This window comes from Bos taurus, chromosome 17, assembly GCF_002263795.3.
Source record: "Bos taurus isolate L1 Dominette 01449 registration number 42190680 breed Hereford chromosome 17, ARS-UCD2.0, whole genome shotgun sequence".
Classification (NCBI taxonomy): Eukaryota; Metazoa; Chordata; class Mammalia; order Artiodactyla; family Bovidae; genus Bos; species Bos taurus.
In genome coordinates this window covers 46,131,274-46,151,297 of record NC_037344.1, presented here as the reverse complement: position 1 = coordinate 46,151,297, position 20,024 = coordinate 46,131,274, and the positions used below count along the sequence as shown (strand labels likewise).

At 46.5% G+C, this 20,024-nt stretch overlaps 1 protein-coding gene across 2 annotated transcripts in view; it reads left to right on the top strand.

Moving 5' to 3' along the window:
• Window positions 1-20,024, top strand: part of ADGRD1 (adhesion G protein-coupled receptor D1) — a 175,595-nt gene that overhangs the window by 54,444 nt on the left and 101,127 nt on the right. For both annotated transcript variants that reach the window (XM_005217662.5, NM_001034564.2), the window contains 1 exon segment: window positions 4,749-4,890. In XM_005217662.5, coding sequence (XP_005217719.2) covers window positions 4,749-4,890 — 142 coding nt within the window.

The following is a 20,024-nucleotide window of genomic DNA, read 5'->3' as shown; positions in this document are numbered from 1 at the left end:
TACTGAGCTATGTGAGCTGCTTATATATATTCTGGAGATTAATCCTTTGTCAGTTGTTTCTTTTGCAGTTGTTTTCTCCCATTCTGAGGGTTGTCTGAACCTTGTTTATTGTTTCTTTTGTTGTGCAAGATTCCTCCTTGACCCACCTCCTAGAGTCATGGAAATAAAAACAAAATAAACAAATGGGACCTCTCCACGTGTAATCTCAGGCACAGATGACCAGCAGAGGGGTCGTGGCTCAAATGTGCTGAAATATGTGAGGGTGCAGGCTGGACTTTGGCCCATGTCAGTCAGGTCCCCAGCAGGACCAGATGGTAATTTGGGGGAAGTTAGAAGGCGAGGCCATTTGCCAGGCTGTGCTCAGGGTGTGCTCCCTACTATCAAGGATAGAGTAATAACAGGAGGGCTTCCCAGGTGGCTCAGTAAAGGGGGTAAAGAATCTGCCTGCCAATGCAGGAGACTCAGGTTTGATCCGTGAGTTGGGAAGATCCTCTGGGGGAGGGCATGGCAACCCACTCCAGTATTCTTGCCCAGAGAATCCCATGGACATAAGAACCTGGCGGGCTACAGGCCATGGGGTCACAAAAGAGTCCACACGACTTAATGACTAAACAACAACATAATAACAGGAAGTGTTCTCAGAAGGAGGGAGTGGGGCACGATGCTGCCACTCTGGGCTGATGGGGTCTGGAGAACACAGTTCCTAGGACAAAGATGCAGGGCTGTGGGGATGGGCACCATGCCCTTTTTGTGACCCCACAAAAACAGTGCTATCTGGGTCTCACTCTCCTCTCCGACTGGCTCTGATTTCCTGTGGATGCTGCCATTGGCTGAACGCCCCAAAGCAGAGGGCAGGGCCTGTACAGGGGGGTGCAACCATGTGGCCCCGACTCCCGGGACTGTCTTCTTTGCCATTTCTCCCCTGGCATCTAGAATGAGCCTGTTTTCTTATCCAGGAAGGCCCCCAAGCCCTGGTACAGTCAATTCCAAAGTGACAGATAATCCAGTCTCCAAGTGTTACTGCTCCCCAGATAACAGGTTAAAATAAAAGAAAATCAAGCCTGGATCAGATTTATGAAGACAAAGGAAAACCCTTATTAAAACTGGAGGTACCAGAGAGATTAAATGAAGTCATAAAAAAACCCTCTTTTTATTATGAAAAAAAATCGAACATCTGTAAAAACAAAAGAGACGGTCATCACCGGGTTACAACCGGGACCACCCACGGCCGTTTGGGCTTCCTCTGCCCACCCCGCTCCCTCACCCTGGCCCCACCAATTATTTTGAGGCAAATCTCTGACATCATGTAGTTTCATCTGTAAATATTTAGTCTCTATTTTTAAAAGACAAAGACTTTTAAAAATACAGAATGAACTCCATGCCATTATCCCATCTAAAAAGTAAACAGTAATTTCTTAGTCCATCTGATGTCTTGTGATTGTCAACTTGGGTGGTGGTGTTGGGATGGTGGGCTCCTCCTGGCTCAGCCACCATGGACCCCGATCTGGGCCTCTCTGCAGGGCAAACTCAGCCAGAAGGAAAGGCTCCCTGGCTGCATGAGCAGTGAGTCACTGGAGACCATCAGTGTAAACCCATCTGTATTGGGAAATTGTGCTTTTCCAGATTAAAAATGCTCCTAAGGGCACAGTGTAGACTGTTGAGTCTGATACCAGTTCCTGCCCTCAAAGGCAATGTTTACTAGGCTGCATTTGGCTGAATCCATGTGTTGCTGGGGCCAAATCCAGGAATCCACTCTGGATTTGCACTGTGTTTATGGAGAGAAGATTCTCCATAGGTTTTCCATTTTTTACATGTTTTTCTTAAGATTTTGATCTAAGTCATCACGGTCTGTCTGTGAGAAGATTAATTCACTGAACACATATTAGTTGAGAACCTACTGTGTGTCAGGCTTGGTTCTAAGGGCTTAGAGAGCTGTGAACAGAATGGGTAAGAAGCCAGCCCCCGATGGAGCTTACATCCTAGTGGGAGATGACAGCTGACCTGATGAATTGTTAGAAATGGACGTGGATGGGGAGAGGGGAGATGTGACAAATAACGATGTGTATGTAGGGTCTTATGGTTGTGATTTTACTGTTGGCTAATATATAGTCCTAATTTTTGCTAGACAAATGATTTCTATTATGTTGGTGGAATTACATACATGCTGACTTCACAGAGAGAAGCATAGACTATGAGGTGTTGGCAAGCATTTCACCGTATCTCAGTGGATACTGCGCTGAGCTCAAAACATCTCAGCTCCCTGAAATCACAAGCGGAGAGGTGGTCTACCCGGGCAGCCTCATTGTTCTGCAAGAGAGCAGGCCTCTGTGTTACTGAGGACCACTCTTTCTATCTTTGGGTCTGAACTGGTCCATGGTGACATCCAGCGAGTCTTAACTTTCCATAGCAGTGGCTGAACTCCCTGCCTTTTCAGTGGGGACATTATCACCTCCAGAAGGTGAAAATTGGTTTTGAGGGCAAGGAGTCTGAGATATGACAGTGGCTGTGGCTCTGCAAAGTTACCTAAAGCATATTGAAGTACATAAGCAGATTTACTCTATGTGTGTGGTACTACGATTTCACGGGATGGGCAGGTGTTGATGGAGTAATGGTGGGGTGTTAGGAAAAATGGGTCTAATAGGACTCTTTAGGGGGCCATAATGAAAAACAATGGCTGAGAACCACGAGCTGGAGTGAGATTTGCTTTTCAGTGTCTTTCACTTTTTTAAACCTGTGTGACTTATTCCATATGTGTCTTGTAGCTTGGGGCTTGCACAGTGATGCCTTTCCAGAGAAGAATAATCAGATAGCAAATCAGCTGTGTTCTCTGAGTTTGCAGCAGCTCCTCAGCTTTCCAACCTTGGTGATATTCACAAACACGAGGAATCCATGCCTCTGTTTTGCTACAGGAAATATTTTCTGTTGGAAATACCCTTCAGCAGGGTATTTCCATGAAGGCAGGGCTAGGGTTTTCAATCTTTTTTTAGTTTTGGACTACGCTTGGTCTTCTTTGCGGCGTGCAGGCTGTTTGTGGAGGCACGGGGGCCTCTTTAGTTGTGGTGTGCGGGCTCAGCAGTGCAGAGTCTTAACCACTGGACCACTAGGGAAGTCCCAGGGGTTTTAAATCTTTACGATATTTTTTAAAAACATCTCACATTGACAATTCCAGGAATAGTTCTGTGTGCTGCTGGGGACCTGCTCTTTTTTAAGGAACTGATGTTAGGGGCTTGTTTAAAGAGCTGGGTCCCATGGTGATGATGGTGGTGTTAGGGGGGAGACGCGTGGGTCCCACTGGCTCTAGTCCAGATCACCAGCTTTGAGTCTAGTTAACAGGTAAAACAAGTTGAGGGAGGAAGTAGATTGTACACCCAGCTCCCAGGGATCTGCTTGATGTTATGAAGATGGTTCTGTGAGTATAAACACAGGGAAGGGACAGAATCCCCATGCAAAAGTCCAGATTAGGAAAGAAACCAGCAGATGACTGGGTGACCTGAGTCGGGGCTGAATGACTTCATGTCGCAGGCATCCTAGTGAAATGTCTTGAAGTTCAGAGTAAGGCAACAGACATTTGCTGATTACTGACCATATACCAGGCAGGGCGAGGGTGAGGGCTAGATAAGTAGTCACCAAGAACACAGCGTTCAGAGCCGTGTTCATTCATGGAGTCATTCATGTGCTGCAAGTGGCAAACCCTGAATGTGAACACCTTCTTAGATCTTGCACCCCAAGTTCCTTGCTTCCCTCATCCTAGTCCTGGCCCTGAATGTCATTTCAGCTTCATAACTCCATGAGACAAGTACTATGTCTATCAGCCAAGATTCTTTTGATTGGGCATAAGCAACAGAAACCCAGGCATAAGCTGTTTTAAACAAAAGGGGAGTTTGTTGGATCCCATAAGCCGAAAGGTGCATGGACAGCTGGCTTCAGGAGTAGCTTGATCCAGCATCCAGTTGCTATCACCCAACTCCATCTCTCAGCTTTTCCTGGATGTGGACCTCCTTCCCAGTCAGTCTCTCTGTTCATGACTATAAGCCACTGCTGGAACCTCACGGTTCTGGACTGACATCTAGCAGAGAGAAGTGAGGATCTCTGACCCAGCATTTCCATCTGAATCTTGTTACTTCTCTTCGGATCTTAAGGAACATGTGCTTACATCTGAACAATCAGTATGGTCTGAGGAATGCAGTGCACTGATTCACTCAAATTGTGATAGCGGGGTTTACTCTTGAGTTAAGGATGGAGGTCCCTCCAAAGCATATGGGCTATAAGTCAGGAAGGAGTGGTCACTTGGAGGGAAGCTGAGGTGCCTTTATCAGGAGAGGGATGAAGGGCTACTCGGTGACAAGACAACAGGTGTCCATCACATTACTGTTTGCCACAGTGGTTTATAATTTGGGCATGGAAAATTCCAACAGGTAAGTCACTTGTCCCAGGTCAAGGGAATGTATGGCTGAGATTTAATCTCATTGTTTTGATCCTCCTGTTCTTCCCCACTTCCTGGGTTACCCTCTCCTTCTGCTAGACTATAGACTCTGTGAGGTCAAGGGCTCCATCTCACCTTTTAGTACCAACACTGAGTCTTGGAGCAGAATGTGCTGTTTGATAGAAATCAAAACTCCACCCCCAAAAGATTTCAGTCTCAAAAGTCCCAGGCTTAACTTGAAATTTTAAACTCAAGGGTTTTTTTGTTTGTTTGTTTGTTTATTTTTAAATTTCTGTTTTGTAATGATTTTTCATTTGTTCCCAAGGATTGCTGAGGCAGCAAATTATAAAAACTGCTTGCTCTCTGCGACCAGCTATCTGATCTCCCTGGAGGTCTCCCCGACGCCGAAGCTCTCCCAGAATTTATCGGGCTCCCCTCTTATCACTGTCCACCTCCGGCACCATTTGGTGAGTTAGAGTGAATTTGTCCTCATTTCTGCTCTTTGATTTCCTTTTGCAGCAAGGAATATTCGATCGTCTGTATGATTGTAGAAAGAATCTTGGATGGATTGGTGCTGGCCGGAATTAGGATTTTGGCATCCATTCTTGTGATTATTTTTGAACAGCAGTGGAAAGTCCCCTGGATAGCTCTGGGGTTGGACACACAGTATTAATTTTGTGTAAAAAGGCCTCTGAGATCAGACGTTGCTTTTACAGATGTGTGCACAGCAACTGTGGCTATTTCTGTTTTACAATAAATGTTGTCTTTGGAGGATGGGATATCTTGGCTCATTCTCACTTATCTTAGTTGATAGCCATTAGCGAGATAGAGAGTTTGGTTCTTTCTGGGAAATATGTTAGCATTTCGCAGAGCCGTTTCTATGCTTTCAGTTTTGAGCTGTTTGTTTTGCCCCGTTGTAACTGACTGTCTCCGCCTTCACTCTGTCTTTGTGATAAGAATGACAGGTGGATCAGGGACACAGGTGTGCACCTGTCCTTTAAAAAGTGTGACTTTCCTTGTGCCAGAATCGTGCACTATGGTTGAAGCTTGACGTTCTCAAGGAATTTATTAAAGAATACAATATATATCTATTAAATTTTTATTGAAGTTTAGTTGATTTACAATGTTGTATTCATTTCTGCTGTAGAGCAAAGTGATTCCGTATACGTTCTTTTCCATACTGTCTTCCATGATGGTTTATGATAGATGTTGAACAGAGATCCCTGAGCTGAACAGTAGGACCTTGTTTATCTGTTCTGTGTGTGATAAGAACTCAATCCACTTTTGATCGTTTGGAGTCCTACCGTTCCCGCCAGGATCTTCTGTTTCATTCCATTTTATACTGTTCCATCCCATTCTGCCAACATTATCTGAAGACCTACTATGTGCCAACCCCTGTGTCTACCTGTGTTTTTATCACCTCCTCAATGAGACAGCATTGAGGGAAGCTGACGAGTCAGGACAAGTTGCTGTCACTGCAGCTCCTGTCTCACCCTGCCACCCCCCAGCCCTGATTCCCCATGGAGGTCAGGCCCCTTCTTGGTCCCCTCAGAACCCAGCTCTGCCCATTTGTCCACACTTTCCGGCCAGTGTCTGTCTGCACTTGTGCTTTCCCAGGCAGATAGCCACCACCAGACAGCTTGCTCTTGGTTGCTCCATTACCTCCTTCATCCTGACCATCTTGCTGATTGGTATTGGAATGAAAACAGACCTTTTCCAGTCCTGTGGCCACTGCTGAGTTTTTCAAATTTGCTGGCATATTGAGTTCAGCACTTTCACAGCATCATCTTTTAGGATTTGAAATAGCTCAGCTGGAATTCTAGCGCCTCCACTAGCTTTGTTCGTAGTGATGCTTCCTAAGGCCCACTTGACCGAGCACTCCAGGATGTCTGACTCTAGGTGAGTGATCACACCATCATGGTTATCTGGGTCACTAAGATCTTTTTTGAATAGTTATTCTATATATTCTTGCCACCTCTTCTTAATATCTTCTGCTTCTGTTAGGTCCATACTGTTTCTGTCTTTTATTGTGCCTGTCTTTGCATGAAATGTTCCCTTGGTATCTCTAATTTTCTTGACGCAATCTCTAGTCTTTCCCATTCTCTTGTTGCCAGAGGATGTTCAAACTACTGCACAATTGCAGTCATCTCACACGCGCTAGCAAAGTAATGCTCAAAATTCTCCAAGCTAGGCTTCAGCAGTATGTGAACCAAGAACTTCCAGATGTTCAAGTTGGATTTAGAAAAGGCAGAGGAACCAGAGACCAAATTGCCAACATCTGTTAGATCATAGAAAAAGCAAGAGAAAAACATCTACTTCTGCTTCATTGACTATGCTAAAGCCTTTGACTGTGTGGGTCACAGCAAATTGTGGAAAATTCTTAAGAGATGGAAATACCAGACCACCTTACCTGCCTCCTGAGAAATCTGTATTCAGGTAAAGAAGCAACAGTTAGAACTGGACATGGAACAACGGACTGCTTCCAAATTGCGAAAGGAGTACGTCAAGGTTGTATATTGTCAACGTGCTTATTTAATTTATATGCAGAGTACATCATGCGAAATGCCGGACTGGATGAAGCACAAGTTGGAATCAAGATTGCCGGGAGAAATATCAATAACCTCAGATATGCAGATGATACCACCCTTATGGCAGAAAGAGAAGAGGAACTAAAGAGCCTCTTGATGAAAGTGAAGGAGGAAAGTGAAAAAGCCTGCTTGAAACTCAACATTCAAAAAACGAAGATCATGGCATCCGGTCCCATCACTTCATGGCAAATAGATGGTAAACAATGGAAACAGTGACATACTTTATTTTCCTGGGCTCCAAAATCACTGCAGATGGTGATTGCAGCCATGAAATCAAAAGACACTTTCTCCTTTGAAGAAAAGCTATGACCAACCTAGACAGCATATTAAAAAGCAGAGACATTATTTTGCCAACAACGGTCTGTCTAGTCAAAGCTAGGAGAAGGAAATGGCAACCCACTCCAGTATTCTTGCCTGGAGAATCCCAGGGACAGGGGAACCTGGTGGGCTGCCATCTATGGGGTCGCACAGAGTCAGACACGACTGAAGCGACTTAGCAGCAGCAGCAAAGCTATGGTTTTTCCAGTAGTCGTGTATGGATGTGACAGCTGGACCATAAAGAAAGCTGAGTGCCGAAGAGTTGATGCTTTTGAACTGTGATGTTGGAGAAGACTCTTGAGAGTCTCTTGGACTGCAAGGAGATCCAACCAGTCCATCCTAAAGGAAATCAGTCTTGAATATTCCCTGGAAGGACTGATGTTGAAGCTGAAGCTCGAATACTTTGGCCACCTGATGCAAAGAACTGACTCACTGGAAAAGCCTGTGATGCTGGGAAAGATTGAAGGCAGGAGGAGAAGGGGACAACAGAGGATGAGATGGTTGGATGGCATCATCAACTCAATGGACATAAGTTTGAGCGAATTCCAGGAGCTAGTGAAGGACAAAGAAGCCCGGTGTGCTAGTCTGGCATCTCAAAGAGTCAGATAGCACTGAGTGACTGAGCTAAACTCGCTGATCTTGCTGATTCCTCACTGCCCCTCTCATCACTCCTTCCTTCTCTACTCCACAGCCAGCCTTTCTTCAGGAACCTTCCCTCCATCCACGGCCACCCCCACCCTGCCACCTGCTCCTTCCCCCTCCTCTCGTCCTCTTCATCCACCTGCAAACAGTCTTCACCTGAGAATGTTCCCCCACCCTGTCTCTCTCCTTTCTTTTTGAAAAATCACAAAACATTAAAAAAATTGTGGTAAAATACACATGACATAAATTGCACCATCTTGACCATTTTTAAGTGTACAGTTCAGTGGTGTTAAGCACGTTTCACATTGGTGCGCATCCTTCACCACCATCCCTCCCCAGAGCTCTCCTGATTTCCAAAAACCCAAACTCTGTCCTCATTAAACACGAATTCCCCCTCCTTATCCTCCGTCCCTGCCCGGCACACACTGTTTTCTTTTCCATCTCTATGGCTTTGACTCCTCTGGGGCCTTCGTGTAAGTAGAATCAGAGAGGATTTGTCTCTTCGTGTCTGGCTTATTTCACTGAGCATCAAGTCCTCAAGGTTCATCTGTGTGATAGCAAAAGTCAGAACAGAAAGAACAGAATGTCCTCTGTTTTTTTTTTTTTTTCTGTTATGGCCTCGCTGTGAAGCTTTCGGAATCCTAGTTCCCAGACCAGGGATTGAACCTGCGCCCCCTGCAGTAGAAGTGCAGAAATTTAACCATTTGGACTGCCAGGGAAGCCCCAGAATGTCCTTCTTTTTAAGGCCGAATCCTAGTCTATGGTGTGGATGGACCATGCTTTGCTCATCCATACATCCATCAGTGAACACTTGGGTTGCTCCCACCTTTAGGCTGTTGTGCGTAATGCTGCCATGAACGTGTGTGTGTGCAAGCATTTCTCCCAGATCCTACTTTCAGTCCTTCTGGGTAGGTACTTGCAGAAGTGGCTTCGCTGGATCCCATGTTTCAGAGATCTTATTCAACATCCATCTCCCCTTCTCTTCTTTGAACTAGGTTGATTTTTACCATCTCCACTTTCTATATACATTTTCACACTGCAGAGATGGTCTCACATGTCTTCAGAGGAACTTCCCAGGTGGTGCTAGTGGTAAAGAACCTACCTGCTAATACAGGAGACATATGAGACTCGGGTTCCATCCCTGGGTTGGGAAGATTCCTCCAGTACTCTTGCCTGGAGAATCCCCATGGACAGAGGAGCCTGGTGGGCTATCGTCCACAGGGTAATGGAGAGTCAGACACAACTGAAGCGACTTAGCCTGCACGCAGTGCCTCTCTAGAGTCCTCTGCTCACCTGCACTCTGTCAAAGCCTACCCCACCCCCTGCAGCCCCTGAGGTTCCCACTTTTGGGTCTGCAGGACATGTCCCCCTGCAGGTGGTGCCCTTTCTCTGGTATCAGCCCCTCCTCTGCTGCGCCACCTGCTCCAACTCCGTCTGCAGGAACGTTTACCTCTCTGAATTCATGGGGTTGCCTTGATTTCAGCCACCACTTCCGGACTGATGTTCCTGGTGACACAAAACCCACCTCTCCCCATGGCATCACTCCTGTTCCCTGGCAGGTTTCTCCACCCAGGTGTGCAGGTGGGCACGTTACCCCCCAGCCTTCATGTCCTCTGTGACCTCCTGTCACTGTATCGTCTTCTCTCTGCTCAGAGTCTGGCGCCCTGGTGCCCTCCTGGCTCTTGGTCTCTTGGTGGGACCAGCTGTGACCCTGTTTTCCAAGCATCCCTCACCTTCTCCCTCCCGCTGCCCCACCCCTGGTTCGGAGTCTCATTGCTGGTTTGGTTCTGCCTGAGCTAGAAGCTTCCTGACTGTTCTCCCCACTTTATTCTCCCCGAGTTCCCAGGCTTATCTTCCAGAAACACATGCCAGGTGGTCTTATTCAGCTATTTAAAATCTTTCAGTGACTCAGGTTTCCCTGAAGACTCATTTCAACTTCGGGCCACATGGTCAGTCTTGAGTGGACCTTTCCAGTGTGACTTTCTGCTTGAACCTCTGTCCAGAGGAACAGAAACACTCGCTCTCCCGTGAAGTCTGGGCCTGGTGGGCCTCTGCCTTTGTGTGTGCCTCTCCTGTTATCTGGAAGGCCTTCCACATCTCGGGTCTAGTCCCACCCGTGTCAAGGTCACTGGAGTCATTACTGACTCCTCCATGATCTCCCCAGGGAAGACACACATCTCCCTCTTTAACGTCTTTGCTGAGCCCTAGTGCCGCCTCCAAGGATCGCATCTTACTATTTATGCAAACTGACCATCTCTTCTTTTTTTTGACATTTGTGTGCAAGAAGTTTATTCAAGAAGGATTGCAAGCTTGACTTATATGGGAAAGGAAGGAAGGCTGAGTAGAAGGAGAAGGCGGCCTGTGATGCATTCTCAACAAAGACTGAAGGTGACCCTGTGGTGAGCTCTGAAGCTGGGATGGCCCTTCAGAATGGTCCCCTTGAAAGTTCGGGGCTCTCGCCTTTAGTCCAGTACATGACTGAGGGCTGTATAGGAAGGGAGTGACCTTGGACAGGAAGCTCTTATCTACTAACAGCAATTCTGGCCGTTGAGGACTCTCAGTAGCTGAACTCACAGCAGTTGTGGATGTACAGAAAGTATATGTAAAAGGGAGGGTAGCTAGAGAGGAGTGGGAATCGAAATAAGCGTTCAAACTGACCATCTCTTAAACCAGCCTGTGCATTTGCGGGGAAGCTGCCCTGGACCCCATTTGGAATCATCTATTCCTTCCTCTTGATGCCTGGCATTGAGCTTTGGCTCAGAAAATATTTGTTGAACGAGTGCTGAGCTCAGAGGCAGCAGCACCATATAAGTAGCTCTGTCCTGATTTGTGTGGCTCCTCTTTCTATGGAGAGGGTGCTCACCCAGGCCAGAGGCTCTTCCCCGGCTGCCATTTAGAGGAGGCAGCTAACTAGGCAAAATGAGCTCGGCAGGCTCAGTCTGTGTTGGAAATTTGGTTCTGGTGTGAAACAGAGGCATTTTTAGTGCTTCTGGTGTTGGGGGTTTTATAATGTGGCATGGAGGTATTGCAAGTCTGTAATCCAAGTGCATAAAAGCAGAGAAGGCTTGCTCTGAACAATTTTGGAAGCGATGTGGGTTTGAGGTTGAAGTGGCCCTAGGAAAGGGGGCTGTGAGTCTTGGCAGATGTCGGGGGGTGGGCTGAGCTGGGGCTGCAGGGGCTGAGGAGTTGGGGGCTTGGGGACAAGGTCCTGAAGCTGAGACAGGAGGCTGAGTGGGCAGGGGAGATGGGGACAGAGGACTGAATGCAGGGCTTCTTGGTGTCTGGACCCCCCGTGAGTTCACAGGGCATGGATGTCCATGTGCACACACACACATCCCCAGGACACACACTGCCACACAAATAATATGTGCACAACCAGATCCAGCAGACACAGACACACACACATACACAGTATACACACCTAAACACACATATATGCACACACTCTTATGTAGCACACATACAGACACACATGCATACACACACACCCCAGTACACACACTCACATACAGATACACGCACAAGTGCAGACCCAGCATATATATAGACACACACATGCACACACAGACACACACACACACCCACAGCTCCCACAACTACCATCCTTGTTAGATCAGGCTGGTGTGAACCTGGATTTGAAGAGTAGAAGGGATTTTGTTTATTTATCTCGGCTCCCTCCCAGTCCCTTTCTGAGTCAGATGGTGTCCAAGACCCTTGGGCACCCTCAGGACCTCGCATCCTTCCCCTCTCTCACTTTTCCTCTCCTTCAAAACGGGATGCCCATGTTCTGATCCACAGAACCCTCTCTTTACTAGCTCCCAGCAAGTCAGCAAGGCCATAAACAGACCCCCCATCGTCAGGTTGTGGGGATGCCCTTGGCATTTCCTGATGCCTGTGCATCTGAGGGGCTCTGGTTCCGGGCCACGTCCCAGAACACCCCTGCGATGCTGCCTGATCCAAACTGTACTTTTAGAGCGAGTTTCATTCTAGAGTTTTCCCAGAGAGACTTTTCAACCAATGAGACAAAAACTCACATGTTGCCAGAGTCAGCTGTCCCTGCCGGCTGGTGTCCTGCTCAGCCAATATCTTTTGTGATGTTTTGCCATCAGTTTATTTCAAGCCACACAGTACTTTTTAAAATTTTATTTTACACTGGAATACAGCTGATTAACAATGTGACAGCTTCAAATGGGCAGCAAAGGGACTCAGCCATACATATACAGGTATCCATCCTCCCCCAAACTCCCCTCCCATCCAGGCTGCCACCTAACATTGAGCAGAGTTCCCTGTGCTATACAGTAGGTCCTTGTTGATTATCCATTTTAAATACAGCGGTGTGTACATGTCCATCCCAAACTCCCTAACTATCCCTTTCTCCCATCCTTCTCCGCCCCCTTGCCCCCAGCAACCATAAGTTCATTCTCTAAGTCTGTGAGTCTCTTTCTGTTTTGTAAATGAGTTCATTTGTACAGTTTCTTTTTAGCTTTCCCATATAAGGGATTTCATGCAATATTTCCCCTTCTCTGTCTGACTTACTTCACACAGTATGACAATCTCTAGGTCTATCTGTGTTGCTACAAATGGCATTATTTCATTCTCTTTAATGTCATGCCACTTGATTCTTTACATTAAAACAATGTTGTCACTATTTTTTCTTTTTTTAGGAAACCAACTCCAGTCAGTCATGGGTACAGTGAAATAAACCAGAATCCACTGCCCTGGTATCAAGGGGCCTTGTTTGGAGACCCCAGTGCTCACCAAGTGTTCTGTGTTGCCTGTGGGTGGGGACCTGGGTCAGGTAGACCATGATGGCCAGTGTAGCCTGGGCGCCTGCTCCACACCTTGTTCAGAGTAGATGTGTCAGGCGTGCCTGGTACACAGAGTGTGTATCATCAGAGCCCATCCTCAAACCATCACAGTGTATTCTTACTTCACATTCCTTGCTCCCCAAACCATCAAACAGTCCAGATTCTGATCCATCCTTTGGCCGATGCCAGTTGTGCTGATTTGCAGGTCTCTGCTGATATGTTCCTGCGGCTCCTCTGAGTGTCCTGTCTGGCGTGGGGAGCCTGCAGGGCTGTTACCTTCCCAGCTCAGAGCATATGGCCAGGTAGCTGGCACACAGGCTGTTGAAATAGACAGTCCAGTTGAGGGGGATGGAAATGGGGAGCAGATGTACACCACCCTCGAGACGTTACTGAGGGCATCTCCTTGCTGTAGTCAATTCTGGGGCAAGAGCCAGAGTCCCCTGCCTAAAAGATGCTTCAGAAATGGCAGCTCTCTGGCCAGTTAGAATTGCTCTTAGCCGCTAATCAGAACCTTTATTTGAGAATCAAGATGGAATGGTCGGTTTTCCTTGGTCAATGAAGATGTGTGCGTGCATGCTCAGTCACTTAGTCATGTCCAACTCTGTGACCCCATGGACTGCTGCCCACCAGGCTCCTCTGTCCATGGGATCTCCCAGGCAAGAATACTGGAATGAGTTACCATTTCCTTCTCCAGGGAATCTTCCCAACTCAGGGATCAAACCCACATCTCTTGCATCCCCAGTGAAGATGAGACCTTTGTTAACCTCAGAAAGAAACAGACTGAGAGAAGCAGATTCTTTGGAAACTTTGAGAATTAGAAAACCAAAAGTCAGTGTCTTGAAGCACTAAGTGCTGTCAGTTTCAATGGCTGTTGTCTAAAATTCACTCATCTATTGGCTTTCAATCCATCTGACTGTAAGTCCCAAAGACAGGCCGTCCATCCATCAGGCTTGTCATAAAGTTTGGAAGAGATTGAGCCCAATATTGGTGATGTTCCAGTAGTAGGACTCTGGGAAGTGGTCAAAATGGAGGGTCTGTCCCTCTTTATATCTGATACCATTTCCTGGAGGACCAGTGACGGGGCTGTGGACAGAGCCAGACTGTGCTGGGTCTGCCTGCCTCTGACCCGAGGCTGCTGTGTGCCTCTCAGCGGGAGCTGCTGCAGCCACCACGGGGGAGGAGACCCAGGCGGGATGGGGACCACAGTGACCAGCCCAGATACTGGGGAAAGTGTGGCTGCCATCGCAATTCACAGTGTGAGCCTCATGTGGAAGGGGCTGGTATTGCCTAGCCGAAGTCATTTCAGGGTAAGAGAGGTAAGTAATCTAGGAGATAGTAAGAAAATCTGCATCACAAAACTATCACAGGTATAATTTGTCCTCTGAGATGATGTTTATTCATTGGCTCATACACTGACTCAACAAATACAGCTGTGTGCTCCCCAATGGGGTGTTAGCCTCCCTGCCTCTGTTTCATCCTTAGTAAGCTGGGATAATGACACCCACCTAGGAAGTAGTTAGCGTGTGTTCAGTTCATAGTCTGCAACACAGGAACAGACTCCAGCTTCGGCTGACTTTAGCAAAGAGAGAGTTTTCCAGAAGGGCACCTTGCAGCTCGCAGGACTGGAGGAGCTCCACCCAAGGGTGGTCCGGGCCGGTTAGGGACCCCGTGCTGGTGCTGAGTGAGGACCGCCTCTCTGTGCATGTCCCCTTGTCACCACGGGAGGCCCCAGGAGAGAGCAGGAGGGAGGGTATGTAAGTTCGTCTGCCTGGACCGTGAGCCTGTTCTGGGCCAGAGGGTGGCAGGCTAGTGGGTGCAGTTCCCCCAGGATCACCTGTGGGGGGTCGTGCACCCGCACCTCTGTAGCATCTAAATGATGGAGTGCAGCTCCCCAAGCTGGGGACTGTGAGAGCAGAAGCCCTGATGAATTCTAGCACCTGGACTTCTGAGTCTCAGGATGCCCAGGTGCTTGAGGACTAGGGCTCTGAAGGAAGCCCTGTACTCCACACTGTGGGGAGCTGGGACCCAAGTGCCCTTGGGATTCCATACCCTCTCAAGCCGTCTGACTGCCTGGGCTGAGCCGTGCAGTGTGTGAACTCAGCTCTGGGACACCAGGGCCTTTGGTCCTGAGGATGGGGGCGTGCGATGGGGCTTCCTCGGCGGTAATGCCACAACTTCTGATGTTTTGAAAGGAAGCCATACATCTGGATGTAAAATTGCATCTCTGGATTTGTATTGTTGGCAGTTCATTCAAATTTGCTTTAAACATTTTCAACCAAAATACAATACATCTGTGGGTTGAATTGGGTCAGCTGATCACCAGTTGACAACCCCTGTGATTTTTTTTTTTTAGATTTTTATTTGAAATGATTTTAGACTTAAGGAAAAAAGGGAAAATTGCAAAATAAGACAGAGTTCCCATATACCCAGCTCATCCTAATGTTAATATTTTAAGGTACAATTCTTTATTTTTTTAAATTTAAATTTATTTATTTTAATTAGAGGCTAATTACTTTACAATGTTGTATTGGTTTTGCCATACATCAACATGAATCCACCATGGGTGTACACATGTTCCCAATCCTGAACCCCCCTCCCAGGTCCCTCCCCATACCATCCCTCTGGGTCATCCCAGTGCACCAGCCCCAAACATCCTGTATCCTGTGGTCCTCGGGCCTAGGTCTCCAACACAGGGATTTTGGGGGCACAATTCAGCTCAAATACAGACATTAAAGATGGTATTCATTATCACCAGTGATGCTCACTTTGATTGCTTGGTTGAGGAGGGTGTTTTCCTAGTTTATCCACTTTGAAGTTATCATTTTCCCTTTGCAAATCATAATCTCTTGTCAGAGAGGTACCATGACACTACACAGCTGTTTTATATCTCATGATACTTTCTCCATGAATTTTAGCATCCAGTGATGGTTATTACCTGCAAGTTATTACTGTAGTGTTTGCCAAAGGTTGATTTTCTATGTCCATCATTCTTTCTACATTTATTAATTGGAATTTTAATACAAGGGCACCTCACTGAATTACTTATTTATATCAATATATTTTAGATACTTATTTTTGCTCAATAAGCTATAATCCAATACTATCATTACTTATTTTGTTGTTTAAATTGTCCCAGCTTTGACCTTTGGGGGCCTTTTCCAGTTGGCTTCTGTGTCCTTTTGATATGTCCTCATCATTTTTGAGTCTTTCCTAACTTTCTAGCACTAGAGATGTTCTAGGCTCATGGAACCCACCATATCTCCATGGAGCCCTGGTTCATTTTCTTGGAGAGTAGTGTTTAGAAACCAGGCTCTGGGTGCCACGTGCGCTCATTTCTGTTGTTGTTGTTCAGTTACTAAGTCATGTCCAACTCTTTGCAACCTCGTGGACTGAAACACACCAGGCTTTCCTGTCCTTCACTTTCTCCCAGTGTTTGCTCAGATTCCTGTACACTGAGTCAGTGATACTGTCTAACCATTTAATCCTCTGCCACCCCCTTCTCCTTTTGCCTTCAGTCTTTCCCAACATCAGGGTCTTTTCTAATGAGTCGGCTCTTCACGTCAGGTGGCTGAAAGATTGGAGCTTCAGCTTTAGCATCAGTCCTTCTTCCAGTGAATATTCAGGGTTGATTTCTTTTAGGATTGACTGACTGGTTTGAACTCCTTTCTGTCCAAGGAATTCTCAAGAGTCTTCTCCAACACCATAATTCAAAGGCATCAATTCTTTGATGCTCCTTCTTTATGGTCTAACTCTCATATCCATACATGACTACTGGAAGAGCCATAGCCTTTGTCAGCAAAGTGATGTTTTTGTTTTTTAATATGCTCTCTAGGTTTGTCATAGCGTTTCTTCCAAGGAGCAAGTGTCTTTTAATTTTGTGGCTGCAGTCACTGTCTGCCGTGATTTTAGAGCCCAAGAAGATAATATTTGCCACTGTTGCCACTTATTATCTACCTATTTGCCATGAACCGATGGGTCTGGATGCTATGAGCTTAGGTTTTTGAATGTTGAGTTTTAAGCCAGCTTTTCCACTCTCCTCTTTCACCCTCATCAAGAGGCTGTTTAGTTCCTCTTCACTTTCTACCATTAGGGTGGTGTCATCTGCATAGCTGAGATTGTTGATATTTCTCCTGGCAATCTAGATTCCAGCTTGTGATTCCTCCAGCTTGGTATTTTGCATGATGTACTCTGCATATGTTTCTGCTGGAGTGTTATTGCTTCTTGATCCTCTGAACAGAATTTGGAAATGTATGCATGTACTTAAACAAGCAAACACATGCATCATATTATGTATTTATATTAATCCATCTGTATGTTTTTCTAGATTCCATATTGAGCCTTTTCTCACATCCTTCATTCTCCAAAACTGGCTGTTATGATTCTCAGTGTTTTTACTGATTTGTGTAAGCCCCTCACACATACACAGTAGTTCTGGGATTGCTAACCCATCCCCTGTGGGAAACAAATGTACCAACTAGAGGACAGTATTTGTTTCTATTCTCTCTGTCATTTGCTTACACAATACAGTTGAAATTCTCTTTTATAAAGTTACCTAGGTTCGTTTCTTTCTTGCCTGTTCCCTTCAAGTGATTTAATCATTTGTGATCCAGTTAGATTCATCTGTGCTTGTTCGTATTCTGTGATGGCTGTGCCCCGTTCCGGCTGATTTTAGCTACTGATTTATTTGGGAAGTATGCGGGATGTTACCACAGTCCTAAGGGTTAGGTCTCCACGAGCAGGTGCGCTCGGAGGAGTGACACCCTTCTCTGCCCTACGCCTCCTCTGCGCCTGCCACTCCATCCCACCACACGCTCTAGGTGAGCAGTTCTCTTAGCTTCCGGTTTCTCCTTCCTGTGTGCCATTGGTGCTGAACAAACAGGTGCACGTATGTTTTCTCGTATCTCCTCTTCATTCCATGAAGGATAGCATGCCATAAAGCTCTTTGTTTAAAAGAAATTATTTTATATTGAAGTATACTGATTTACAATGTTGTGTTAGCTTCAGGTATGCAGCAAAGTGACTATCAGCTCAGTCGTGTCCGACTCTTTGCGACCCCATGAATCGCAGCACGCCAGGCCTCCCTGTCCATCACAAACTCCCGGAGTTCACTCAGACTCACGTCCATCGAGTCAGTGATGCCATCCAGCCATCTCATCCTTTGTCGTCCCCTTCTCCTCCTGCCCCCAATCCCTCCCAGCATCAGAGTCTTTTCCAGTGAGTCAGCTCTTCGCATGAGGTGGCCAAAGGACTGGAGTTTCAGCTTTAGCATCATTCCTTCCACAGAAATCCCAGGGCTGATCTCCTTCAGAATGGACTGGTTGGATCTCCTTGCAGTCCAAGGGACTCTCAAGAGTCTTCTCCAACACCACAGTTCAAAAGCATCAATTCTTTGGTGCTCAGCCTTCTTCACAGTCCAACTCTCACATCCATACATGACCACTGGAAAAACCATAGCCTTGACTAGACGGACCTTTGTTGGCAAAGTAATGTCTCTGCTTTTGAATACGCTATCTAGGTTGGTCATAACTTTCCTTCCAAGGAGTAAGTGTCTTTTAATTTCATGGCTGCAGTCACCATCTGCAGTGATTTTGGAGCCCAAAAAAATAAAGTCTGACACTGTTTCCAGTGTTTCCCCATCTATTTCCCATGAAGTGATGGGACCGGATGCCATGATCTTCGTTTTCTGAATGTTGAGCTTTAAGCCAACTTTTTCACTATATATATATATCGCTCCAGGAGTTGGTGATGAACAGAGAAGCTTGGCATGCTGCTGTCCGTGGGGTTGCAAAGAGTTGGACACGACTGAGCAACTGAACTGATATATGTGTGTGTGTATATATATATATATATATATGTGTGTGTGTATATAATATCTGTCTGTTAATCTGTTAGTTGCTCAGTTGTGTCCAACTCTTTATGACCCCATGGACAGTAGCCCACAAGGTTCCTCTGTCCATGGAATTTTCCAGGCAAGAATACTTATATTAGGTATAGTTTCTTGTGCTATACAGTAGGTCCTTGTTGATTATTTTATATATAATAGTGTGTATATGTTGTGTATATGTTAATCTCAAGCTCCTAATATTAAAAACTCTATTGAACGTCACAATTTTTACAAAAGCTTTGTTTGTTTGTGTTTGGCTGCATAGGGTCTTCCTTGCTGTGTGTGGGCTTTCTTTAGTTGTGGCCAGTAGGGGCTCCCCTTCGTTGCTGTGTTTGAGCATCTCGTTGCAGTGGCTTCTTTTATTGCAGAGCGCAGGCTCTAGGACGTGCTGGCTTCAGTAGTTGTGACACAAGGGCTTAGTTGCTCTGCGGCATGTGGACTCTTAGTTCCCGGACCAGGGATCGAACCTGTGTTCCCTGCATTGGCAGGCAGATTCTTAACCACTAGATCGCTTTTTCACTTCACAGTTTACCCTGGAAATAACTCTAAACCAGTTCATGGAGATTGTCCACGTCTTTTTTTTTCTTTCCACTGCGTAGTACTCTGTTGTGTGGCTTTATTCAACCATCCTGTGCTTATCAACTCCTGTCTTGCATATGGGTATTTGAGTTGTTTCCAGTATTTTGTAAGCGGTTTGTTAGAGGGAAAGACCTTGTGCATTTTCCTGTTGTGAGAGGTACCGCCTCTATTCTAGGCTGTTGGGAAAGTGTGTGTCTACTTGCAAATAGACCCCAGGCTGCTCCCCTCCCTCCCCTGTCATGGCCTCTGGCTGTTCTGGGGCAGTGGAGTGACAAATAACAGAGACAATGGGAAGAGCTCAGTCTCTACACATGAAGTCACTTTGAGAATGCATGCTGCTGGCCAGATTCCTTCTTCCTGGCTGCTCTGGTGATCTGCATGTCTGTGTTTAATTAATTTCAGAAAATGCAGCATTATGAGCTGTCAACCACAGGTGATATAGAATAGGTCTCACAGATTAAATATCTCACTCCGGTTATCACCCACATGACCCAGATGAATAGCAGTGTGGGGAGCAGCAGAGCCTGGAACTAGCCGCCCCATAGAGATAGAGTGTTCCTGCCCTCCAGCATAGAGGCTCCGGAAGGTGTGGGTGGGAAGCAGGTGCAGACAGCTCTGCCTGAGCTGTGCTGTGTAACCCGGGGCCTGGCTGGAGGGAGATGGGGGTTGGCTTCAAAGGGTGTTCTATGTATGATGCAGGGAACCCAAAGCCAGGGCTTTGGACAACCTAGAGGGGTATGATGGGGAAGGAGGTGGGAGGGGGATTTGAGAGGGAGGGGACA